Below are 25389 nucleotides of genomic sequence, written 5' to 3'. Positions count from 1 at the left end.
GGGGATGGGGGGTCCCGATGCTGCTCCCGCTGAGCCGCGCCGTCTGGTGAGCAGCAGTGGCTCTCCTTGGGGAGCTCCGGGCGTGTTCCAGCTGTGAGCCAGAGGCTAAGGAACTGGCAGCGAGCTCACACTTCACTCAGCTGGGCGGGAGCCACTGCCCACCGGCACAAAGGTGGTGGTGGTGGTGGTGGTGGTGGTGGTGGTGGTGGTGGTGGTGGTGCTCACTGGCGCCTTCGTTGAGGGGAGATCTCACTGGCCTCACTCCCACCTCCCCAGGCAGCACTTGAGCCAGAGCGCCTGGCACGGAGCCTGTCGGGTCTCAATGCCGCCTGCGCCCCCCCCCCTTCCGAACGTGAAGGCCGCCTCCTTGCTTCTGTCCCCTCTCCAGCCCTGTTCAGCGTGTCGGACAAGACTGGCCTGGTGGAGCTGGCGCGATGCCTCCGCTCGCTAGGCCTGGCCCTCGTGGCCTCCGGAGGGACGGCGAAAGCCCTTCGGGACGCAGGCCTGGACGTCAGGTAGGTAAACAAAGGCCCTCTCACCCTGGCACTCGCCTTTCAGAGTCGGAGGTGGGTATCGGTCGAGGCCCCTGGCACTGCGGGGGTCCAGCCGCTCGTGGAGTGGATGGGCGGCAAGGAGAGGGCGGCCTGCCTCTGGCACCACTGACTCAGATGGTTCATGATGGGGCTCGAGTGGGGAAAGTGAGGGGTCAGAAAGTCCTCCTGCCAACTTGCTCTGCTAAGAAACAGGCCCTCGGTCCGTGGCCTGCCCAGACTGGCAGTGGCTCTCCAGGGCCTCGGGCAGAAAGGGGTCTTTCACATCGCCTCCTGCCGGATCCTTTCAGCTGGAGAGGCTGCCACGGATCGAACCCGGGACCCTGTGCAGGCCAAGCAGGTGCTCTACCGACTGACCCACAGCCCCTCCCCAGCCTCTCCCGTTTACTTGGCCATAAGGCCTGCTGGACACGGTGGGATCTGTGTGCCGGTAGTCAGAATAGAGGATGCCACAATATAGAGCGTGAGGCTATGAATTTGGGCAGGCCTGTCAAAGGTAGCAAGAACTGGCAAACCGTCTTGTGCAGGGGGTTGGACTAGATGACCCTGGAGGTCCCTTCCAGCTCTATGATTCTACCATTGATTGTACGTCATAGAGGGGCAGTAGTTCACATGGTTTTTGTGAAGATTTAAAGACCACTTAGATATAGATGGATCTCAGTTTTCCAGGGCACAGGCCAGGCTTCTTACTGAGGTCAGCAGAAGATACTAAGACAACCCATCGTCTATAGAACCATTTCTGTAAGAAGCAGGGGGGGGGGGGTTTGCCCTTGTAGTTTGTGCCGTTATTAGTCAGATCCTCGTTCCCTATTATGGCACATTCTCCATGTATAAAGTTGACAAATCCGGAACTGTAACCTCTGCTGGGCCTGTCAATGTAGACTTTGTTGCTGCTTCGCTTAGAGATACTTTTTTGGCCCCACCGATGGCTTGGAAGTGAAACCCTGAGCTTATTTCTCAACTGGTTACATCAAGGAGGACAGAGAGGCTTTCAACATCTTCTGTGGTGTTTTTCAAGGTCCCCTCTGTGACGGGGAGGAAAGAGAAATTGGGGGGGGGGGCGGTCTTTGTCGATCAAGGGCCATTGTGTCATGTTACGTGGCCCTCCCTCCCTCCCTCCAGGGAGCACCAGCAGGCCTTGCGCGGATCTCCCCGCCTTCGTTTTCCTCCAATGAGACGGGCTTGGTGGGAGTGAGGAGCCCCCCCGAGGTCACCCTCTGAGCTTCCTGGGGGGGGGGGATCTAAGCCCCGCCCCTCACTCGTCTGCAGCCATCCTTGTCCAAAGCTGTGTGAGGAAGGCAAAAATAAGTCCTCAAGCCCCCCCGGGGGAGGGGCTTTCAGTAGTCGGGAACAAAGTATTATTGGCAGCCTTTACTGTTTGGTGCAGTGGTGAAGTGTGCGGACTCTAATCTAGGAGAAATGGGTTTGATTCCCCACTCCTCCATTTGCACCTGCTGGATGGCCTTGGGCAAGCCATAGTTCTCTCAGAGCTGTCCTTGGAAAAGAGCCGTTTCTCTCAGAGCTCTCTCAGACCCACCCACCTCACACAGGGTGTCTGTCTGTTGTGGGGAGGGGAAGGGAAAGGAGTTTGTAGTGAAGGGCCATGGGGTATAAATCCAATCTCCTCCTCCTCCTCTTCCTCTTCTTCTTTAATGTCTTAATGATCTGGAAGAAGTTGTAGGTCATAGATAGGTCAGATACATGGGAGAAGTCCATATTGCCTCCGCTCTATCCTTGGTCCAATCTCTGGTTCTTCTTTTATGGGAGCTTGTAGCACGTGTGTGTTTTTCCCTTTGAAATACAAGCCGAGGCGGATTTCTTTTCCGATGCTTGATTGAATTATTATTTTCGGTGTCATGAGAACCCACGCTCTTTGTAGTCATGTGGAGGTCATTTGATGCTTGCTTGATGTTGGGACTTCTGAAAGGAGATGTTGAAAGTCTGTCCTTGATGTAACCAGTGTTCGAGTTGAATCCGGACCCTGATAAGTGAAGGAAATCTGTTAAGTTGAGGTAAAACACTCGGCAAAGGCTCTGTTGTAGGGTTAGACCTGCAGTGGCCCACACCTGCGCCCCACGGACACTTCTGCTGAGTCTGTCCTCCAAGGTTGCTTCGTTCCAGGCCTTAGTAGTCGACCGCATGGCCCGGTTGTGTCATGCAAAGTGTGTGACATGTCACTCAAGTGTGGGTTGGGGCCGCCTTCTTGTCTTGGGGAATGCCCTTTCCTAGGGTGAGAAGTGACCTGATTTTTCAAAGCAGTGTTGGGGCCTGTTCCCATTTTTGGGAGAAGCGAATGGCCATCTAGCCAGTGTTCGGTAGCTGGCCCCAAAAGATCACTAGGCATAAAAATGCTAAATAGCACATTTATCTTAGAAAATAAGATTTGGACTCGGGAGGTTGGTTCAGACAGAACATTTTGGGTGGTCTTGAGTAAACTGTGTTCGTTCGTCTGTAACTCCCTCGCAGTGTTGTGGCAGGAAGCTGCCTGGGTCCAAAATGAGGGGAATGGCATTGATCAGCCTGTGACTGCTGGTGGGAGTTCCTGGTGGGTTTCTTAAATGTGCACTCTGAAGAACACTTTCCTGGGAGTAAGCCCTACTGCGTAGACCAGTCTTTCACTCGTTTTGGACAGCGGAGTAAAATCCTTCCACCCAGCTCTTCACCCATCGTTGCTAAGGAGGGCCAGAAGAACTTGTTAAGGAAGAGAGCGCCCCCGCCTTGTGTCCTGGGGGGGAGGTTCCACAGGGGGTCTGGCCGCCCCTCAGGTAGGGCTGTGGAAATGCACCGAGTCCCATCCGTTCCTTTCCCAGGAAGGGCCAGACAGAGATGACATGAATGCTGGCTCAAGGTGTCTCCGGTCACATTTAGGCATCGGCCTTCCAGTTCCAAGTCTTCCAAAACTGCACACCTGATGTGTGTGTGTGGGGGGGGCAGGAGCAGCCCTGGCCGAGGCAGCCCTGAGTCCACGGTGGTTCCGGAACTCTCCTCTCCCGCCTGCTGCTGTCTGGCGTTAAGCTTCCGTTTTTTGGTCTTCCCCCAAGCTAGTCCTGACTCCAGACCCTGCCCCGAGTGCCGCCCCCTCGCCTGGGTTCAGTAGGAAGGAGCCATCCACGTTGGGGGGCCACTGTCCTCGAGAGCGGCTGCCAGTCTGAGCAGGCAATACTGACCTTGACAGACCAATGGCTTGATTCAGTGTAAGGCAGCTTCACGTGTGATGTATTCCTATCAGAATTCAGTTGTATTGATCCCCCCCTGCCGCCGATGCCGATTGGATTTAAGAGCTGTTTCTGAAGTGGCCAACTCAGCTGATCTGAATAAAGGGCCAATCCGTGTGAGAGCCTTTGTGGAGTAAAGGCTAGAGTGCCGGCTTCAGATCTGGGAGATGCGTGTTCAGATCACCACTCTGCCATGGAAGCCCGCTGGGTGACCTTGGGCCAGTCACGTACTTAGCCTAGAAGAAGAAGAAGAGATTGGATTTATACCCCGCCTTTCACTACCCAAAGGTGTCTCAGAGCGGCTTACAAACTCCTTTCCCTTCCCCTCCCCACAACAGACAGACACCCTGTAAGGTCGGTGGGGCTGAGAGAGCTCTGACAGAAACGGCGCTTTTTCAAAGACAGCTCTTGTCAGAACTACAGCTTGCCCAAGGTCATCCAGCAGCTGCAAGTGGAGGAGTGGGGAATCCAACCCAGTTCTCCCAGATTAGAGTCTGCGCACTTAACCACGACACCAAACTAGCCTAGTCTACCTCATAGGGTTGGTGTGAGGTTGCAACAGAGAACAGAACAACTTGAGCTGCCTTGGTTCCCCACTGGAGAGAGCGGCAGGTATAAAATAAGTAAGCAGAGTAAGGTGCCAAGTGAGTGCCAGCCCTGTGATTTCTTTTTCCACTTCCACAGAGATGTTTCTGATCTTACTGGATTTCCTGAAATGCTCGGAGGGCGTGTGAAGACCCTCCATCCGGCAGTCCACGCTGGTAAGTGGAGCCCACCGCCAGCCCCCCTCCCCTCTCTCTCTGTGGTGGGGGAATTCTGGGTAGGGCCTCGTGATAGGCTGGCCGAGACACTCCCATCAGTATGCCATTTCTCTGATAGATCAGGATGGGCAGCTGTGTTAGTCCGCATGTCGCAGCAGAAAAGAGCCAGCGTCCAGGAGCACCTTCAGGACTAACCAGGTTTGTGGCAGGGGAGGAGCTCTCGTGAGTCCCGGCTCCCTTCTTCAGATACTCACAGAAGATCCTCCATTGCCACAAATCTGGTTAGTCTTCCAGGTACTCTCTTCGATCGAAGCCGGGCCCTGGCTGCCCCGTGTCGTGGCCGATCGAGCCACAGCAGCTCAGCCACGGCAGCCGCGAGCGAGTGGAGTTCCCCCCCCCATCAGTCAGAGACTCCCCTACCTTAGGACCACGGGGGACGGGACTCTATCGGTGACACTGAATTCCCGTCCGGCTCTAAGGGCTCTGCTGCTGAAGTTCTCGTTTCCTGAGTTTCGTAAATTGTAGCTTAAAATGCCTGAATATTTTCAAATATTTTAGTTTTGAGAAACCTGGGAAGCAGAGGTAGGTGATGGAGAACTCACTGCTGCCTGTGTCCTGACCTTCCTGCAGAGTTCAAGGTGTCCAGCGTGGTTCGCCTTTCCTCTGCTGTGTCCTCACAACAGCCCTGCGATGTAGGTTAGGCTGAGAGGTGGTGTTGCTGGTCATGGAGAGGGGAGTCGCCCAGGGAGGTTCAGGGTGGAGCGGGGGGTTGAGCCGGCGTTTCCCAGGGGCTGAAACAACACTCTTGTGCTACGCTGGGCCGGCTCTCACGTACGCTCTGTTTCTACCGGATGGTGTTTTTCTTTTGTCGTTTGGGACCCGTGAATAATTTGTGCTGGAAGGTAATCCTTGCAAAGCATTCCTCAGCCAAGCAGCCTCTTTTAAGTCTAGAGGTTGCAATCTGTTGCGTCTGTACAGTCCTCAGTTACTTGGGAGACAGTCCCATGGAACTCGCTGGACCTTTCTCAGTATGTTTGGGATCATGCGGTGTGATTTTTAGTGATTGTTCTAAGGGCAGCCATGTTAGTCCTGACGAGTTTCATGTAATGAGGGAAGTGGTGAAACAGGACTTACTTGTCGCATAACCAAAGCCCTGGTTTTTGTCCCTTTCCAACCAGGCATCCTGGCTCGTGACATTCCACAAGATGCTGCGGACATGAAGAAACTGGATTTCAGCCTTGTGAGGTAAACCTTCTGAGGGGTTATTGTGAGTAATAAGTCATCATGAGATGAAACCTCCGATTCCAGTCAGCAAATGTCGATTCGCAGGAGAGACAACGGCTTCCTGCCTTTCCGTCTGGAAGTGGCTCCTTTCCATTTTGAAGCTGCCAGATAATTTTTTAGACATTTCGTGAATGGGTGCCTCTCTTTTGGCCTGAGAAATTCCACAGGGAAAGGAACCTCCGGTCAGGAGCTCTGGTTTTGACGTACGAGCAAACATGACCTTTGAGACGGACGCCGGACGGTTTGGATTTCGACATGTGGGTGGACTCCAAACCCAGCAGCGCAAAGATTCAGGGCCAGCCTCGGCTGCTCAGACGCTCCCAGCGGACCTGATCCGTACCATCCGTCCCTCCTGCTGCCAGTGTGGTTCTTCAGCCATAATCTGTTGGCTGGCTGGTCTCCTGGGAAGTAAACTCAGAGGCCAAGCCGGGGACTTTTCTTCTGTCTTTCCAAGGGTCACCACCATGTCCCCAACTGGGTGGAACTTTATTTTTTTAGAAAAAGCCTTCCTTGTTTGCTCCCGGAGCAACACAACTGTCTGATTGTGTTGTGCTTTGTGGTGTAGCAAGTCATCTTTTATGGATGTTTATGAACAAATGAAGGAGGCAATGGCTCAGTTGTGGTTTGGTATGATGTAGGAGTTTGCGTTCAGCCAGTAAGCTGGAATCGGAGCCCATGATTTGATGTGTGTGTGTGGGGGTCACAGACCTGGGTGGGGGCCGTGTCTGAGCTGGCCAGATGTTGTGGCCTGCTGCACCCCAGAAACAGCTGTCCTGGGAAGCGGTGAGGAAGGAGGGCCCTGGCTTGGGTTCTTGGTGAAGAGGGACCAGCGCAGGCAGTGGCTTGAGGCTCGACTGGAGCCACGGCCCCCGCTCCTTCATCACCTGAACATCGTGGGCTGCTGGGTTCCGTGTCTACATTTTGCGCTTTGCAAAGACGCCACTTCATTCCCCCCCCCCGTGTCATGTCCCGTTACTTGGCCCACACTGGTCATGTGAGTGTTCCCGGCAGCAGAGACGTGTGTTTGGCCATCGGGGCGGGGCAAGGGGCGATTCCCTGGGCTGTGGTGGGGCCCTCTCCACCCCCTCCTGCGGCCGGCGGTCCAGCTGCCAGTGAGGCGGCCATCTGAGGATTCCTCCTGTGACTCTCCCTTTGTGGAAGAGACGGGGGTGGCCTGTGGAAGGGGTGGAGCTGGGCGGGGATCTTCACTGATCCTGGATCCCCTGGTCACCGGGCACAGTGCAGAATGTGTGCAGCAGCGCTTCAGTGCCCCCCTGCCTCGTGTCACAGGCACAGGCCCCTCCGAGGCTGGAGGAGGTGGCACTTTGGGGTGGAAGCGCCTCTGCCGATGGAGCGGCTGCCTGCAGAGCTGGCCTTGAGCAGATCATTCCGAGTAACCCGCCCCCCCCCTCCTTCCTTCCTTCTTCTTCTTCTAGAGTCGTGGTTTGCAACCTCTACCCCTTTGTCAAGACTGTAGAGTCCCCGAATGTCACCGTCCAAGAGGCGGTTGAACAGATTGACATAGGTAAGTTTAAAAAAAAAAGTTTAAGTGGGTCGCACATTCTCTGTGTGCAAAGACGGAAGCGTAACTGATGTCGCCGCTAAAAAAAAAAACACAAGTCAAATCATGTCCAACTTAATCTTAAGTCGTCCTGATCGATAAATACCCTTTCTTAACCAAAGGTGGCGTGGCTTTGCTGAGAGCGGCTGCGAAGAACCATGCCCGGGTGACCGTTGTGTGTGACCCTGGGGACTACACCCTTGTGGCGAAGGAAATGAAGGCATCGAGTAAGAACGACACCACGATGGAGACCCGCCGCCAGTTGGCCCTCAAGGTACATGGTGTGTTCTTGCGGGAAAGCAGCGCTGGACCAGCCGAACTTCTCCAGTATCCTGGTTTTCTTTTTCATTGGTGGTGTAGTTTTTTTTAAAATTTCTCATATGTGCATGTGTGTTTGAGTGTGTGTGTGTGTGCCCCTGGAAGTCGTGGCGACCTCTGGTGACTGACCCCTACCGGGGGCCTGGAGGATATTCAGAGATATTCAGAGAGGGGGCTGAATGAAGCCTGCCCCTGTTATACCAATAGATTCCCAGTCCAAAAAGAAGGAGTCAAAATGAGGGGGAAAGTTCATGGTGTTTTAATTGCAACCAAGACACTTGAAAACAGTTAGGCCAAACTTAGCCTTTCAAAAAATTTCTGAACGCAATCAGGAAATACATGAAATTTTATACTTGAAATGACATAGTCATGAAGATAACATTCAAAAAGCATAATTGGTTACAAAGGACAATGCATCATTTGAGTAATAGTCCACTTATTGGTCAAATGTGAAGAAAGGTGTGCCTACATAATATCTTCAAACGTTTACTTAACCTAACCTGAATAATATTGGCCAAGGATTCTTCAAACGAAGGATTCTGATACGAAGCTAAAATCCTTTTTGACCCAGACACTACAAAGTTTTACCCTAAACAACTAAAAACCATGAACTTTATACCTATCTTCTGTTCCAAAAGAATGTTATTTTCTTGTCTGCTTAATCTAACCTACAAGGGAAAGGCCTACTATCTAATAGGCCTTCGTTACATCCTAATAAAATCTTACTTGGGAGACAAATCTATAAAACCAGAAAAATATGAATAATCGGGGGGGGGGGGGGAAATCTTTATATTCCCATTCATACGACACCCCTGTCCTCCGGCCTGCTGGCCTTCCAGGGAGGTCTCTCATCCCAGTCCTTGCCGAAGTCGACCCTGCTCAGCTTCCCAGACCTGACGGGAGATGGGGGGCTGGGCGGTCCAGGTGTGTGAGGGCTCCGATGTCCAGGTTCTCCGTGCATCTCGGCCACTTCCCCTCCAGGCTTTCACCCACACGGCTCAGTACGACGCGGCCATCTCCGATTACTTCCGGAAGGAGTACAGCAAAGGCGTCTCTCACCTTCCCCTGAGATACGGCATGAATCCACACCAGACGCCCGCCCAGCTCTACACGCTCAGGCCTCAGCTTCCCCTGACAGGTAGGGTGACTCGGACCGCCTGTTCTGCGTCATGGAAGCACCTGGCTCCTCCGCGTTTGTTTGTTATTCGTTCGATCTATCCCCCGCCCTCCCCGCCAAGGCGGGCTCAGGGCGGCTTACATAGAATGCCTAGATAGAAATGCAGTTAAAATGTACTTGTGGCATTCGTGTCGTGCTTCTGGGAGTTCAGAGGGCCTCGTGTGCCTTCTGGTTTGGAGTCAGAGCAGCAAATCTGTAGTGAGGCAGGGGGAAGCGTCCTTCGCCCCGTGGGTGGAGGGGGAGTGGGGCTCCCACGTGAGCTCATGGTGGAGACTTTCTGGCTCAGCAGCCACAGTCCTTGGATTCCCAGGCTTACAGCTTTTCATGCTTCAAAAAACCGAAAACAAAAAGACCCTTCAGCCATCGTGTTTGCAGTGGCCAAAAGTACCTGAAAATAACTTCAGCATCCGGCTGAACTAATATCTTTGTTCTGGGCCTATCCCCATTCCTGTCTGTCCTTTCCCGTCAGGCAGCCTTTCCACCACACTGCTCCTGACCCACAATGCATCCGAACAGGCTGGCTCAGACCAGGGAGGGTCCCTCTAGGCCAGCCTCCTGCTGCCTCCTGCACACTCTGGCCAGGCGGTTCCTCCGGAGGGCCGGCAGCGGGGCCGAGAGGCTTCCCAGGGTGCTCCAGAAGTCTCCTGCCTCTGAATGTTACCAAGGCCATAGTGGCCAGTGACGGACCGTTGCTCATTGTGTCAAGAAGTGTCTCCTTTTGTCTGTCCTGAACCTGCTGCCCATCGGCTTCCTTGGACGTCCCCCGGAGGTGTCACATTTTGGGAGCGGGAGAAAAAGTTCTGTGTCTGAGACCCCCGCTCTGTCTAAATGGCCACGGAGCGCCCAGCGGTCCAGCTCCTCCCTCTCGGCTTGGAGGCTTCTTGCGTTGGCCTTCTTCGGACACCTCTGGTGTGTGTCTCTCTCCAGTGGCCCTCGCCTCCCTTGGCCCCTGGGCCTCTGCACGTGGCCTTCCTTCGCCCTCCTGCCCTCCCTCCCAGGTTCCCTGATGCACCTTTCCGTCTTCCCCAGGGTGTTTACGCACAAGTGTGTGTGTGTGTCGTCCCCCCCCCCGGGAGTCAGGCAAGAGTGGGCCGTGGAAGCTCCTCCCCAAAGGGCCACGGGCTTCTAGATCTGGTCCCTTGGGGGAAGGAGTCACACCTCAGGTTGGCCAGAGCGCACCAGGGACTGCGATCACAGGACTGGTTCTGTCGGATGGAGCGGAATGCATGTTGAGCACCCCTCATCGCCACACCGTTCTTGGGCCAGGTGTGCTTTTCCGTGACTTCACGTGTGTCGCACCAAGGGGACAGTCTCTTCCCCCCACCCCCCATTGCCACGTGCTGCTGAGTCCAGGAAGGCCTGGAAAGGAATCCGGTGCGGAGGCCGTTTTGCAGCCCACCCCGGGCCGGTGGAGAACTTCCTGCGGGGCCTGCTGAGGCTTCCCCGACTGACGGTGCTGCCCCCCTCCCCCGCTCTCTCTCTCTCTCCCTCCGCAGTGCTCAACGGCTCTCCGGGGTTCATCAACCTGTGCGATGCCCTGAACGCCTGGCAGCTGGTGCGGGAGCTCCAGCGGGCCCTGGGCCTCCCGGCTGCCACCTCCTTCAAGCACGTCAGTCCGGCAGGTGAGGCGACGGTCGGTCAGTCGGTCGGTCGGTGGGGCACCCGGGGCTTTCTCCGCCTGCTGCTTTGGTTGTGGGGGGTGTGGCTGCAGCCGCCTGCGTGCGTGTGCTTGCAAAGACCTGCTTGTGTCTAGATCGGAAGAGCCAGCAGAGCATGTGTGCGTGTGTGCGCGGGAGAGAGGGAGCAGCGCTTGCGTGGTGCTCCAAGGCTGTTCGGAGAGAGTTGCCTGTGGCTGGGTGGGTGTTTGGTCCATGCTTTCTGTTTGGTGGCACAGCCCCAGGGGGCAGCAGAAGAGCAGGGGATGGAGCCAGGACTTGCCTCTTCCCTGCCTGGCGATCCTCCCCTGGGAGGGATTTGGGGTGCTTGTGGGGAGAAGCAGCTCTCCCGATCAGAAGGGGGCGGGGGTGACGCCTCTGGGGGAGACAGGAGGAGGTGTGCTTGAGGCAGAACAGCAGGCGTCACGAGCACCTGCCCTGAAGGGCCGAGCCCAGGAAGGAGGCAGGACGGAGACGGGCGGAGCCTGCGCAGCAAACCCGGAACAACCATGAAGGGGCTCCTGCCCGTCTCAGGGTCTCACGTCCCTGAGATCTAAGCCTGGGGACAGAGGGGGGTTGTGTTTTACACCTGTTTGCTTTGGCCTGCCCTCAGATACTTGTAGTCTTGGACTGTTCGCTGCGTGCTTTCCCTTGTGTTAGTCAAAATCCCCCACCCAAAACTAGAATCATAGAACGTTAGAGTTGGAACTGGGACCTTGCAGGCCATCCAGTCCAACCCCCTGCTGCACTCTGCAGGAGCAGAGCCGAAAGAGAGCCCTACAACATACCCAAAAGAGGGTCCTCCAGCCTCCACTTGGAAACGTCTCCAATTGGGAGTCGCTGAGTCTTTCCATTCGCCTCCTTCTTTGACTCATGCTTACAGAAGCAGATGAAAAGCGGGGGGAGCCTGGGTAGTGTGGGGTCTGTCCCGGCTGTTCCCCCTGGCTTCCGTGGTGGTTAAAAATGGGGGGGGGATTCTGAATTTGAGCGGGGAGGTCTGACTGGAGGCTGCAAAGCTGCAGTGCTCCTGGTGGGCTGTGGGTGGCAGCAGAGCGTAAACCCTGTCTGGGGAAGAGGAACTCCCCGGCGGTCTAGCTGCTTGCGATGCGGGCCAGCGGAGTCAATCCCTCAGTCCCTGTGGCCAGAACAAGGGTGCGTGGGCTTGCGTGACCACACGGAGTTCTTCACATTCCCGTATTGCAGATGAGGGTCCGAGACCCAGAGTTTGCGTGGCTTCCCACCTGGCCAGTTCATGGTGAAGGTGAGATTTGACCCGCCGACTCCCTGGTGTGTCATTTCGTGTCATGGCTGCTCCGCTCCACCAGGCAGCTTTGCATGGGCCAGGATGTGGCTGGCACAGAGGCCAGTTGGCCGTGTTCATTGTCATCACGATAAATGCATATGCGTCATAACACGGTGCAGCTTTGATAGGGCTGTTGCCCCCCCGCCCCCCCCCCTGTGATTTTCATTTTGTGCGCACCTTAAAGGGCATGGTGGTCATAACTTAAGCGTTAATCCCATTTGGACATGAATGAGCACATGAATGACTTCATAAAATTATGACGGAATGAGTCTGCTGCCCAGTGCTTGGCATAGCTGCGTGAGATGTGTTTGCAGTGGTCCTGCAGTCTTGAGGCCGTGTTCTTACGGTTTGGTGCTGGTTGCTTGCGTTCTTAGCGCAGTTCACCGTGCAGCGCATCCTCCTCCCTCCCACTTGACTGTGCATGATGGCTCCCGGGGTTCATTGCACTCAGAGCTGCAAAGCCGTTCCCCAAACCAGGGCCATGAAAAGTGACCTTGAAAATGACTTTCAGCGGCTCTTTGTCAGAGTGGCATCCATCCACGCCTCTTTTTGCCTCCCTCCTGTGAGTGCCTGCTTCAAACTCTGCGGGGAACCATTTCCTTGCATGCTTCTTAGCTGTTGTCTGGACTTCCTGTCTCTGCTGATTTTGCCCACCAGGTGCGGCTGTTGGCGTACCACTCAGCGAGGAAGAGGCTCACGTCTGCATGGTGCACGACTTGCTCAAGACTCTGACCCCCTTGGCAGCTGCGTACGCACGGGCAAGAGGTGGGTGCACGTGTGAAATGGGGCTCCAGCCGCTGCTCTTTCGGGGCTGGCTTTTCAGCAGCATTCACACCGTTAGTAGTCCAGGCAGCCTCTACAAGTGTGCTTCCCTGCCTTCTACTCTGGGAGAACCGGGTTTGATTCCCCACTCCTCCATAGGCAGCTGCTGGTGGGACTACCTTGGGTCAGCCATAAGTTCTCTCAGAGCTCTCCTCTCAAGGGCAGTTCTCGAGAGAAAGAGCTCTCTCAGCCCCACCCACCTCCCAGGGTGTCTGTCTGTTGTGGGGAGGGGGAAGGGAAAGGAGATGGTAGGCCGCTCTGAGACTCCTTCAGGTAGTGAAGGGCCATGGGGTAGAAATCCTATCTCCTCCTCCTCCTCCTCTGGATTGGCTGTGGAACCCCCCCACACACACACACATGACCCGGTGAGGGGAAGAGCCCCCTCTCACATTTCCGGGGGGGGGGGCTGGTTGCGAGATAAAGAGACCGCGAGCGGTTATTCTGTGTCCCTGACCACTGCTGGAGAGAGAGAGGAGGGGGCTGGGTCCCAGTGCCGACCTCACGGGCCACGAGGCATTTTTGATGGGGGGGGTTTTTTGGAGTGTAGCCAGTGATCATGTGGTTGTGCTTTTATGTCCTGATTGTGTCTCTGATTCTGAATGAGGAGGGAGGGGTAGCTGTGGAGAGCGGCTTAATCCCAATCCTGCAGCCGGTGGCAGCAAGAGAATCGGGGGGGGGGAGATGTCCCCATCACCTTTTGTCCCTACGCCCCCCCCCCGGCTCCAGCCCCAAGGGGTCTCCCCAAGGGGTCACTGTGGCCCCAGAGCTCCGGTTGGCTTGATGGGTGTTCCTTAGGAATGTGGGTTGCCTTTCACCGACTTCACTGCAGCAGGACCAGCAGAAAGGGAGGGAGGGGGGGTGACCCACCCCAGAAGAACTGAGAATGAAGAGGAGATCAGGGGATGACAAAGAGGACTGACGCCAGGACAGCCTGCACCCCTTCCGGGATATTTCTTCCCCCAACCACATGAAATCTGTTGTCACAGACGCTTAGGAACTCTCCCTGGGATTGGCTCCAACTGGGTCGCCCTGTCAGAGGGCCCCGATCCCACAGAGACCTGCCAGTGACCCGTCAGGCCTCCTCCCACCCCCACAGATGCCAGCTGGAGATACACGCTGGTCAACTTGGAGCATCACCTGAAAGCTTCCCTTGGTCCCAGACAAGACTCGGGTCTCCCCATTTCTGCCCCAGCCCTTTCATTGCATGGTTGGAACTTGATTTTAGAAACCGGCAAGGGCCGGGATTTGTCCAGCCACCCGCCCTCCCCCAGGTAGAGGCTCCCATGTCATTAAAGGGTAGGTTTCTGCCCCACCCTCCAAGGGGGGGGGGGAAGTAGTAGTTACTGAGGGAGACGTGGAGACTGAGAGACTTTCTTTCCCAGGATTCCAAAGTCCTGACCTGTTCCACACGCCTCAAGTACCCACCTCTGAACTATTTATTTATTATTTATGTATTTAATTTGATTTGTAGCCCTCCCCCCCCCCACCGCCAAGGCAGGCTCAGGGTGGCTGCAAAGCTCAGCCGTGGCGCCTTGAGGGTCTGACTGGTCTGTTGCTGCCTTCCCCTCCCTCCCTCCAGGGGCTGACCGGATGTCGTCCTTCGGGGACTTCATTGCTCTCTCCGACATCTGTGACGTCCCCACGGCGAAGATCATTTCCAGAGAGGTAAGCCATTGTTCCCTGTTCTTCCTCAGGATGGTTGGGCTGTCGTGGGCTGTGTTGCTAACAGATACCCAGCAGGTTGGCGGCGGGGGGGGGGGGGGGGGGGGGTTAGGGTTAGGGTGCTGCACTTTTGCTACTGGTGGAGAGAAACGTTTTCGGGTCTTTGGAACCTGCCTTTGGAACCTGTTGAAACTTTAAAGCAACAGGGAACCCTGAAAGGGCGGCTTGGGAATGCTGCGTGTGAAACACAGTCAGGTGGCAAGAAGGAACTAAGGTAGTCTGAGGCTACGAAGGGCCTGGTGGGTGGGAGAGAGTTCCTAAAAACAGCACATCTGGGCCTGATAGGCCACAACGGAAGGTTATGCCAAATGCGTGTCACGCTCTAAATTCCCCCATGTCTCAGCCACCGTAATCATGTCCCATCAACTCCTGGAATGCAGTCCTTAAAATTAATTCTCCCGCACCACCGTTCTGCATGGGATGGTCCAGAAATAATTTTGCAAAGAGATGTTTTCGAGCCAAAGATGTCAAGCCGCTGGAAGCGCGATGCCTTTCCTCCGAAACCTGCCCCCTGGCGAGTGGCAAGCTGTCTTGAGCCACAAGGAAAGGCACGATGGAAATATTTTGATACCCATTAATAATAATAATAATAATAATAATAATAATAATAATAATAATAATAATAATAATGCCTCTACTAATAAAAACTGTTTTGACTTCTGAGGATTTTTCAAAACAATGGAGTGTAACCTGCGTGACATCTGTGTGGGTCTGCGTGGGGGCAGGGAACGTGCTTTTTGGGTTGGTTTTACGGAATGTGTGATTTTATCATCCGAGTGATTCCTGTTGCATGTTTTGCAAGGAGCCATGCTTTCACTCACTCCCCTTTCCGCCTTTAAAAAACTCGGGCCCCTCTCGTTGGTCCCTAGAAAGAGCCGTTTCTGTCAAGAGCTCTCTCGGCCCCACCCACCTCACAGGGGGTGTCTGTTGTGGGGAGGGGAAGGGAAAGGAGTCTGTCAGCCGCTCTGAGACTCCCGAGTAGAGGGCAAGGGGAATAAATCCAATCTCTTCTTCTCTTCTTCCATGCCCAGAAGGTCCCCAGACAGGAGGGTTTCCACCACTTTGTAGCACTGTCTGCGGGATTCTCAGCAGCAGCAGTGATGTCCCTTCCTGAAGAGCCCGGGGGGGTTAGCAGCAGCCTCTCTACCCCCACTGGCTCTGGGAGGGGGTCCTCAGGCGGTCAGCCCCAGCTGCGTGGGGGCGTGGTGCTCTCAGGATGAAACACTGCTCTGCGTATCAAAAATTAGCACGCTGGCGAGAAGGCGACGTGTAGACCCTCTCGCAAGGGATGAGCAGCGTCCTGCACAGAGAGGAGGTCTCCTAAGGAGCGGCGTGGGGGCGTGTGACCCCCCCTCCCCTCCCCTCCCCTCCCCTCCCCTCTGCAATGGCTGCCTTGTCTGGGAGGACGAGGGGGCTTGGGGTTGGCCCCATCCTTTGCGCTGCCTTCGGCCTCTGCCGGCTGACCGGGCTGTGTTGCTGTCCTGCGTGCAGGTATCAGATGGAGTGGTGGCTCCCGGGTACGAGGAAGAAGCCCTGAAGATCCTGTCCAAAAAGAAGAACGGGGGCTACTGTGTGCTCCAGGTCAGTGCCCACACGGGGCCGGGGGGGCCGGGAGGGATTTGAAAGGGCCTCGTGGCCCCCCTCCCCCAACCCGGTTCGATGGCTCGGCAGACTTCCCTGCTCCCCCTTCCCTAAGGCTCCTTCTGGCGTGGTTTGAAAGAAAATGAACCAGCTTCATCTCAGCTGGAGGTCTCTGGAAGCTGCCCGTGAGGTTTGTCCTCAATAATCCAGTCTCTTCTCCAGAGGGAGGATCCAGGCCCTGCAGGGGGGGCCAAACTCTGGCTCAGGAGCCACATATTGTGCCACTCCCAGCAGGGCGGCTGGGGAAGCGAAGGGGAGGCGTGCCCCCCCCCCCGGAACAGTCTTTTCTTTCCCAGCCAATGTTCTTCTTTCCACCTTTCTCTCTCTTTTTCTCCCTTTCTCCCTCCCTCCCTCCCTCCCTCCCTCCCTTCCTTTCTCTCTCTTTTCCTTCCTTCCCCCTCCCTCCCTCCTCTATTTGCTTTCTTTGTTTCTCTCTCCTTCTCTCTCTCCACCTCTCTTTCCACCTCTTTCATTCTTTCTTTCCACCTCTCTCTCTCTCTCTCTCTCTCTCTCTCTCTCTCTCTCTCTCTCTCTCTCGGACAAATAAATATCATTAGCAAACAAACAAATATCACTGGACAAATAAATTATCATTTTCAATATCTGCTTTTACCCCCTTTTGTTTTTATTTTTGGCAGTCTCGTTGAATGTTAATAAGAGCATATGTGTCATATTTGCCTTGCAGCTCTCAGACAATTGGCGTTGACTCTGGGTGGCTCTTCCGTGAAGCAAATTTGGCCACCCCTGGCCCAGGCAGCCCCGCGCGGCTCGCAGCTTTCCTGGGAAACTCCTGTTCATCCCACCCCAACCAGACTTGACAACAGAATTCTGAAAGTTGTTGTTGTTGTTGTTTAAAGAGGTTCCCACCATGAGCCTTTCAGCCCTCCTGATTCTACTCATTTCTGCTGAATTATCTCTGCCCTGCCCTGAATCTCCCCGGCTGGCCTGATGGCCTCCGGTCTCGGAGGCGAAGCCGGGTGGGTCCTTGGGTGGGAGGCCACGAAGGGAGCTAAGGGTCACCGCCCAGAGGCGGGCCAGGGCCGGCCCCCTGCGAGTGCTGGAGGAAGGGGCTTCCACCAAGGTCTGATCCCATAGGCCGGCAGGGGCCACTGGCTGCTGCGCTTGGCAGTATCCTCTCCACGGCGGCTGGAACACCGATTTGGGGCGAGCTTTTCTCTCGGCCGGCAGGAGCCCAGTGTCTCTGGGGTGCCGCTTCTCCCAGCCCGCCTGGGGCCCGGGGTCCCTGGAGAGTGCTGAGGAGGAGCGATGCCGGCGAGGCTTCCCCCCCCACCTCAAGTGCTTTCTCTCCCCCCTCCCCTGCTTCTGCTTCCAGATGGACCCGGCCTACGAGCCCGAGGAGAACGAGCTCCGCACCCTCTTTGGCCTGCATCTCATGCAGAGGAGGAACGATGGCCTGGTCGACCGGGCCCTCTTCAAAAACATTGTGACGAAAAATAAAAACGTACGGTGATCCAGGGGGTGGGGACACACACACACATACACCCCTTTATAACTGAGCTTGCTTGTCCGGGTGGTCTGCTCCACTCTGGAGGAGAGCCCCCCCCCCCCCAGGGGGGGGGGGGTCCCAGCTCCATGGGCCATGGAGAAGGGGGGCCGCTCCGGAGGCAGTAGTCAGCCCCTGCTTGGCATGCCAGGAGTCTGGGGTCAGGGAAAGACGCCTGCCCGATTGGAGAGTCCCGGAGAAGGAGAGATCACGGGACAGACCGTAGTTTGTCAGGAAAACAACCGTGATGTGAGAACGAAGCCGTGGTTGAAACAATTGGAAAAAATATATTTTTAATGTGTCCAGTGTGTAACAAGTCGTTAAAGTTGTTTCCTTTGAAGCAAAGTGGTCTCAAATATCTCTTATGACGGTGCAGCGCCTGAAGCAGTTAGTTTAGGGAGGATTTCTAAAGGGCTTCTCTCACAGTGAATACGGCATGAGCCAGTCCAACAGAGGGAGCATCATTACTTTGCAGTGAAAATATGATGAAGGGGGTGAGTTAGGGTGCATTCAGACCAAAATCGTTAGAAAATTCTATGTCGTTCTGTTAGAAAATGAATGTATATTTTCCAGTGAAAGGTCTCATCTGATGAAACTTTAAGTGAAACGGTCCAGTGAGCGCTGCACCGTCATAAGAGATATTTGAGACCACTTTGCTTCAAAGGAAACAACTTTAACGACTTGTTACACACTGGACACATTAAAAAACATATTTTTTCTAATTGTTTCAACCACGGCTTCGTTCTCACATCACGGTTGTTTTCCTAGCGAACTACTGCTGATTGGAGAGTCCCGGCTGGTCGGTCCCGGGCTAGGGGAAGCCAGGGTCCAGCAGCTCCTCCTCCTCTTCCTCCGGCAGCCTTGTTCACCGATACAGAGTGGGGCGGAGAGAGCGGCTGTGCTTGTCCACGGCTGTGCGAAAGACGCAAGGGACGAGAGACTGAGGGATGAGACAGGAAGGAGAACTGCTTGGGCACAGCCGGGTCTGCATCAGCTGCTCCAGAGGCTTGCCTGGGGCCCCTGGTTCAAGCAGGCAGCCCCCAGAGAGCACGTGGCCACCCGGGGACTAGGAAAGCGGCACTGCCCCAGCCAGGGGACAGCCCCGGGCCGGGCATTGGGGAGAGGAGAGCAGGAGGCCCGTCCCGCATGGGTGCCCTGGAGCTGACTTAGCGGACGCTGGAGCTTCTCTTTGCGTTTACAGCTCTGTGCAAGCAGCACCCGTCCAACTCCCTGTGCCAATAAGCCTTGCTGGGCTGGCCGGGGTGTGATTGGCTGACGTGACTTGTGTGTGCACACTTCTGGCACCGACGGAGTAGGAACTGCAACGTGTTTTGCGACCTGTTTTATTTTGAGACACCGTATCGTGTCTGTTGGAGCCGAGGAAGGACAGGTGCATTTGATGAGGAAGACATCGAGCGGTGGCGGCCCCAGTCCTCCCGGGGCTGCTTGGGAGGCGCAGGGCCAGGGCCCCTGTCTATAGGCGCAGAGACAGAGTCCCAGTCGTGACTGGAGTCCACACCCAGGGAAATACCCGCTGAGAGGATTCCCGCGTGTTTCATTTTAGCGCACCTGACATTACTGCCTTTTATAAATATTTCACAGGAGTGCTGATGTTTTTGATATTCACTGATGGGTGTGGTTGCTCAGGAAGGGCAGGCAGCGGTTTCCTTTATCTGGCTCATAGCTGTCACTGTCCTGTGCTTTGAATCTGCACTTAGCAAACGGTATTGTTTCCAAGCCTGTGCCAAGGGTCCGTGCTGGCCCTGTCGGCATTTTTGGGTCAAGATACACACGTCCTCTTCTCTGCTTAGTTTTGCATGAACCTCTGCATACTTGCCCAGCGAAGCACACGGGTGAGAGGAAATCCCCAGCGCAGGTGTGGGACGGAGCGCCGGCTCAGCGGTCAGAGGCTCTCCTGGGGTGTCAGGTGTGTCGTGCCCGCTGAACAGCACTTCCGGTTTACCCCGCAAAGTGTCTGGCATATGAATGACTGAATCTTTCCCCCTTTCTGACTTGACTTTGCAAAGTCACCTAACCCCACCCCACAGGAGAAGGAGGAGAAGAAGAGATTGTATTTATACCCAATGGCCCTTCACTTGGAGTCTCAGAGCGGCTCACAAACTCCTTTCCCTTCCCCTCCCCACAACAGACACCCTGTGAGGTGGGTGGGGCTGAGAGAGCTCTGACACAAACTGCTCTTTCAGGAACAGCTGTGCCAGAGCTTGTGACTGACCCCAGGTCACACCAGCAGGTGCAAGTGGAGGGGAGTGGGGGAATCAGACCCGGTTCTCCCAGATTAGAGTCCGCGCACTTAACCACCACACCAAACTGGCTCTCCAGTACAGTACAGCTGCCCCGTTTACTGCTGTACCGTGTGTGTTCAGTGAATGACTTGGCTGAATCAGCACACCTCTCTGAACAGTTTGAATGCTTGCTTTTTTTTAACCTGACATTTTTATCTATGCTCTTAGGAAAGGTGGAATAGATTTACTTACAACTTAGCAAGATCTTTCCATTCCAAACTCTGAAAGTTCTCTGTCTTGCATTTCTAAATTCTCAGTGAAAACTTAAAAGATTGAGCCAGGAATCTCTCACCACCAGTGAGATGGAAAACTTGACCCGGATTTTAACCAAGGCAGATTGGATTATGTCTGTGTTATCATTGGCATCTCCCGTTCCTTTTTGGAGCTGCCCGGAAACCCTTCCAGCGCTCAGATTAAATGTAGCTGCTCAAATCCAGGGGTATCCCGAAAGACACAATTCCCGTAGCCTTGGTGACGAGACTGAAGCATCTAGATGCTTCTCTTGTATCTCTGTTGTTGGTATTTTATAAAGCCACGTAGACAGTTGGTTCCGTACGCCTTGCTGTGTGTGTCAGGTTTTTAAGGCCACATCACGTTTCTGTGGAAAGTTTTTGCAGGCGGCTGAGAAGCTTTTCATTCCTGGGCCCCTGTTCTGAGATGCGGAAGTGGGCCTGTTGCCGTTCCACGCGGTTAGCTGGGGCGGGGGGTGGGGAGGACTGCTGAATGGAGACCACGTGAACAGGCCGTGATGTCTTGTGCTGAACGAGGTGGGTGTCCCGTTGGCATGCTGGGCGCCAGTCCTCTCCTTTGCGCTCCGTCCAGTCTACTCTTGTGGTGGCTGCCTTGGTCCTGTGGGGCCCACCACGGTTCCCTTTCCTGGAGCCAGACCTCCTGCGGCACATCTGAGCACCTTCTGGGCCCTTGCGCTGGCACTCCCTGAGATGTCCAGGGAAACACACACACACACACACCGCGGGTGACCCAGGGTTCTGGGAGCAGTCCCCCCCCCCCGTCCTGCCCTGCCACTCTGGCCCTGCAGTCAGCCCGGGGGGAGGGGGAATCAGCAGGGGGCTGTTTCGGCTCTTTCTCTTGGGGGAGGGAGGGGCCAGCACTGGACTCCCAGGCCTCACCAAGCCTTGTTGGCACTGTGGGGTGATTTGCCAGTGGCGTCCCTGCCTTCCCCAAGTCTCCTCCTCCGTCAAGTGCAGTGGGCATTTATACCAGCGGGGCAGGGGCTGGAATGTCCGCATCCACTCTAGCCGGAGGGAGCCCAGAACTGCCCAGAGCACGGCGGGAAGGGCCCCGTAGCACCAGCCGCAGGTCCTGTAAGGGGGACGTTCCCTTCTTGCCCGAAGGGTCCCTCCCCCCTTTTAGCCCCTTGGGGGAAGGGGGGGGGGGGGTTTGGCTTTGCCAAGAGGGACCGGTGACGGAGAAGGCGCTTTGTGGCCTTTATCAGCAGCTCCCTGAACCTGACCGAAACCCACTTTTAAAAGCTCCAGGGCCGCTTGCCGACTCTCTGCGATGCCTCTCGCCTGCTTGTCTGACTGTGTCTCTGGGAGCTGACCCCTGGGCGTGAGCGGGTCGCCCGCTGGGTAGCCTGCAGCTGAGCGGTGCCAGCCAGAGCGAACCAGTTCAGGGTTTTCCAGAACAAAGGGAAGTCACGTTTTGTCCAGAGATGCGTGTCTGCTCGAGAGAAGCCTCCGGGTCGCTCTCTGAGTGCCACGCGGGCCTTTGGGTGAGGGCTGCCTGCTGGTGTTAATGTTGGCAGTGGGGGTGCCCTCATGACGGCCGCCTCCTTGTTCTTCCAGCTGCCCGAGCCGGCCATCCGGGACCTGATTGTGGCCAGCATCGCCGTCAAGTACACGCAGTCGAACTCGGTGTGTTACGCCAAGGATGGGCAGGTAAGCCCCGGGAGGGCTGCCGGGCCGAGGGCCGCCATGAAGTGTGCCGGAGGAAGCCAACCTGAGTGGGCAAACCAGGCGCCCTGCAGCTGACTCCGCAGGGGCTCCGCCTGGCTGGGAAGTAGTGCCTCCGTTTGCCCCTGTCAGGAGGACCCTTCAGAATCCGCCCCTTGCTTCTCACCTCTCTCTCTCTCTGGAGGCGGATCCTCCCGTGGCATTCCTCCTGGTCGGGCCCATGGGGGTCCCCCTCTCTCACACACGGAGGGCTACGCGGGAGGCCTGCCAAGAGGGACTGGAGGGGGTGGCGGCGGCGGCAGCCCTTGGCCGTGGGGCTCAGAGCTGCCCTGCTTCTGCCGCCAGGGTGTGTGTGTGTGTGTTTTTGTTGGGCTCTCCCAGCCAGCGGCTGTCAAGCAGGGGAAGCTTCTCAGCTGGTCCTGTGAGCTCTGCGTTGTGTGTGGGGGGGAATCTTTCCCAGACATTTCAGGGCTCTTCTGAACTTCTCCGTTGCCTCCCCAGTGCAGCGACAGTTGCCCAAATGCCGGCAGGGCTTTCCAGTCCCTCCTCTTTGCCCTCCTTGCGTGGCCCGTGCCTCCCGCGGAGGGTGTGTGCATGAGAGAGCAGGAGGCCGGCTTCCCTCACGCCCGCCGTTTTGGGAGGGGACCAGAGGAGTCTCTGTGACCGGTCGCAGTGTGGGAGGAGCGGCCTGGTGTGGCTCCCCGAGAGCACCGGTGAAGCGATTTGGGACTGGTGTGGAACAAGGGATTGCAAGAGCCGGAGGCCGGCTTTGGTGTGGTTGGTGCCCGGGGGGGGGGCACATTGTCAGCTGCAGGGCATGGCCCTTGCGCCTCACAAGTCACTCCAGGGTCCCGCGTGGTTAGAATTGGATTGGAGACATGTGTGAGAGACGTGCCCAGGTGGTTCTTCCTCTTGACGCCTTCCGCTTGCTTGATGGGCGCCTGGCTGAGCGGGCTGCTCTCGCTCTTTGGGCTGCCCGCCCGCCCCCCGGGAGCCTGGCGCCCAGCTCTGCCCAGGATGCCGTAGACTTCCAGGGGCGTCAGGCTCCTTGGTGGCCAGGGCCGGAGCTGACATAACTGCCGTAAAATGTAGTGCCAGGTACGGGGAGATATAAACTGTAGGAAGGACACAGGCAAGCCCAATTCACGATGTTATTTTACTCAAAATGCAGACCTGCGTAAAACAGGAACCCTCGACCAGCGTTGCCTCGCAGTCTCTCCCCGCTGCCCTCCCTCCCCATTCCTCTGCCTGGGGCCTTCCGTTGCTCATGGGCCACACGAGAGCCCCGGACTGGCCAGTCCTGGCCCGGGGGCCTGCCTTTGACTCCCCTGCTCTGAAGGAAGGAAGAACAGGTTTCCTGTGCGGAGTGCCTGGGGACCAAAGGCCTCTGCTCCTCTCTCCCCACCCCCGGTGCACACCCACGCCCACGCAGACCCTCTTTCCTGAGCGCCGGGTGCTGTGAGGCAAACTGTCTACCGCTGAGGAGCAAGGGGTTGCCTGGCCTGGTGCTGGTGGGGTGTGGCCCCCTGCAGGGCCCGGGGCTGCTGGGAGTCCTGAAGTCTCCATGCAGAGCTGGAGCTGCTGGTTCCTCCTTGCTTGGTTGTCGTCCCTTCTGGTGCCTCCTTTTGCACCGTCTGCTGTGGGCTGTCTTCCTGTGATTAGACTTGACTGAAAGTGCGGGATGCAGCCCATTGTCTTCTTGTCCAAATGAAACTATTCTTCGTAAGGGGTCACCGAGCATCCTCTCAAGAAGGGGGAAATCTGCGGAAACCTCATTCCTCGAAGAGTCCCTACTAGTCCCTGGGGAGATTCACTGTGTGCCAGTGCAGGTGGGCCCTGGGGCTGCATCTCTGGTGAGGTTTTTGCTCTGCCCGTGTTTCAGGTGATTGGCATTGGGGCGGGGCAGCAGTCCCGCATCCACTGCACCCGCCTGGCTGGAGACAAGGCCAACTGCTGGTGGCTGAGGCACCACCCCCGCGTGCTCGCCATGAAGTTCAAGAGCGGCGTGAAAAGGGCGGAGATCTCCAATGCGATTGACCAGTACGTCACAGGGACCATCGGGGAGGTAAAGCAGAAGGCCCTTTGGCCAAAGATGTTCCTGCTTTTTGTGTTTAAAGGGAACGCAGTGCAAAGCGCGGTCAGGTCTGAGGTGTCTTCCCAGTATATCCCCTCAGAAATGCCGTGGGGGTAGAAAACTGTCATAGCGTCCCCTTCTCCCATAAGCGGCTGATTCTTGTCTCATCTGTGAGAAACCGAGGACTGCTGCTGGACTCTGCTGCCAAGAGAGTGTTTGAAATCCCTGCACCACTTGGGGGGGGGGCAGATTTCCCCTCCGGAGGAGGCCAGAGTTCTCGGGGGGGGGCCCTTCCTTCGCCCAGCCCTCTCCCGCCTTCCGCAGTTCAGGGACGAGGCAGTCAGTTTAGGGGGATTTGTCAGATCCATCACGGGTGCCCAGCTCTCCTGCTTCTGCACACACGGACTCTGGCTCATTCACGAGAGGAGGCGATGTGGACGTTGAAGACTTGGGTCTGCATGACATGTGGAAACTGAGCTGCCCTAAAGGAGCTGTGGAGGATCCTGGTAGAACTTTGCCCAGAGCACTGAAGGGTTAAAAGAAACGTCCAGAGCAGACATGCCAGCCGCCTTGTCCCCCTCCTCCCAGATGTGAGCAGAGAGGGGTGTGTGTGTGTTCAGCTGACTGTACTTACACAGCACAGCGGCTTCCGTTAGACGCACCGCATAGCTCAGTAAGCGGCGTGTCCCATTCCAAACGATGAGCTCCGGAAATCAAAGAGGGCTGTGTCTGCTTTGCCAACCGTGGCAGGGAACCTGGTTGTTTCCTGCGGGCAAACGGGAGCTGGAGGGGTGGCGCTTGAGGAGGTGGGCGGCCAGTCAAGATCCTGTCGGCCACACTTTCCCTCTCGCTCCTTGAACTGGGTCCCTGTGTTTTGGGTGTTCCGCTATTTGCTCCCCGACTGGAGGGGCACACAAGCCAGGCCAAGCAAAGCATGTGAATCAAGCAGAGGGGGAAACTTCAGTAAGAGGCTTCGGGGTTTCTAAGCTATGACCGTCTCCTTTGGCGCAGACTTTAATGTCTTCTGGCTGTAAGTTTTCCAGAGTTAGTCGTGTTGTAACTGTAGAACAGATGTGTGCGTCCAAATAGAAACCGCGCCACTCCTTGCGACGGGGTGCTGGAAGTAACACTCACCAAACACTTCGGTCATGACACTTGTTGTGAAGTGCTGATTCCGATTCAGCGTATTTAGTGGGTCATTAAAAGATTTTTTTTTTCAGGATGAGGATCTGGCCAAGTGGAAGGCCCTGTTTGAGGAAGTCCCGGCGCTCTTAACGGAGGCGGAGAAGGCGGCCTGGGTGGCAAAGCTGCACGGAGTCTCGCTCAGCTCAGATGCCTTCTTTCCTTTCCGGGACAATGTGGACAGGGCTAAACGGGTAAGGGCCCCCCCCGCCCCCTGGGGAGTTGGCAGTGCCCGTCCTGGGGCCGGGAGGGGAGGGCTGGACGGTCCCTCTTGCCCAGGTAGGAGCCTTCCTGCCTTTGCTTTGGCTTGTGCCGGCCACTGCGGCAAGGGTGGGATGGCGGACTGGTGGGGTGCAGGCCAGAGTCCGCATCACGAGACCGGTAGCAGATGCCTGCTGAA

The 25389-nt window shown here is 56.2% G+C and overlaps 1 protein-coding gene across 1 annotated transcript in view; it reads left to right on the top strand.

The window, feature by feature from the left end:
• Positions 1-4: 4 nt before the first annotated feature.
• ATIC (5-aminoimidazole-4-carboxamide ribonucleotide formyltransferase/IMP cyclohydrolase) overlaps positions 5-25389 on the top strand; it is a 25852-nt gene continuing 467 nt past the window's right edge. The window contains exons 1-15 of the mRNA XM_015424057.1: positions 5-46; positions 277-515; positions 4451-4527; positions 5706-5772; positions 7248-7336; positions 7495-7646; positions 8672-8828; positions 10364-10489; positions 12483-12590; positions 14227-14312; positions 15861-15950; positions 17344-17472; positions 21626-21718; positions 23616-23798; positions 25028-25183. Coding sequence (XP_015279543.1) covers positions 5-46; positions 277-515; positions 4451-4527; positions 5706-5772; positions 7248-7336; positions 7495-7646; positions 8672-8828; positions 10364-10489; positions 12483-12590; positions 14227-14312; positions 15861-15950; positions 17344-17472; positions 21626-21718; positions 23616-23798; positions 25028-25183 — 1794 coding nt within the window. The remainder of the gene's footprint in view (positions 47-276; positions 516-4450; positions 4528-5705; positions 5773-7247; positions 7337-7494; positions 7647-8671; positions 8829-10363; positions 10490-12482; positions 12591-14226; positions 14313-15860; positions 15951-17343; positions 17473-21625; positions 21719-23615; positions 23799-25027; positions 25184-25389) is intronic.

Source organism: Gekko japonicus, unplaced genomic scaffold (genome assembly GCF_001447785.1).
Source record: "Gekko japonicus isolate JY-2015 unplaced genomic scaffold, Gekko_japonicus_V1.1 scaffold623, whole genome shotgun sequence".
Lineage (NCBI taxonomy): Eukaryota > Metazoa > Chordata > Lepidosauria > Squamata > Gekkonidae > Gekko > Gekko japonicus.
Note: the sequence above shows the minus strand (reverse complement) of the source record. Positions and strands in the feature narration are given on the sequence as shown.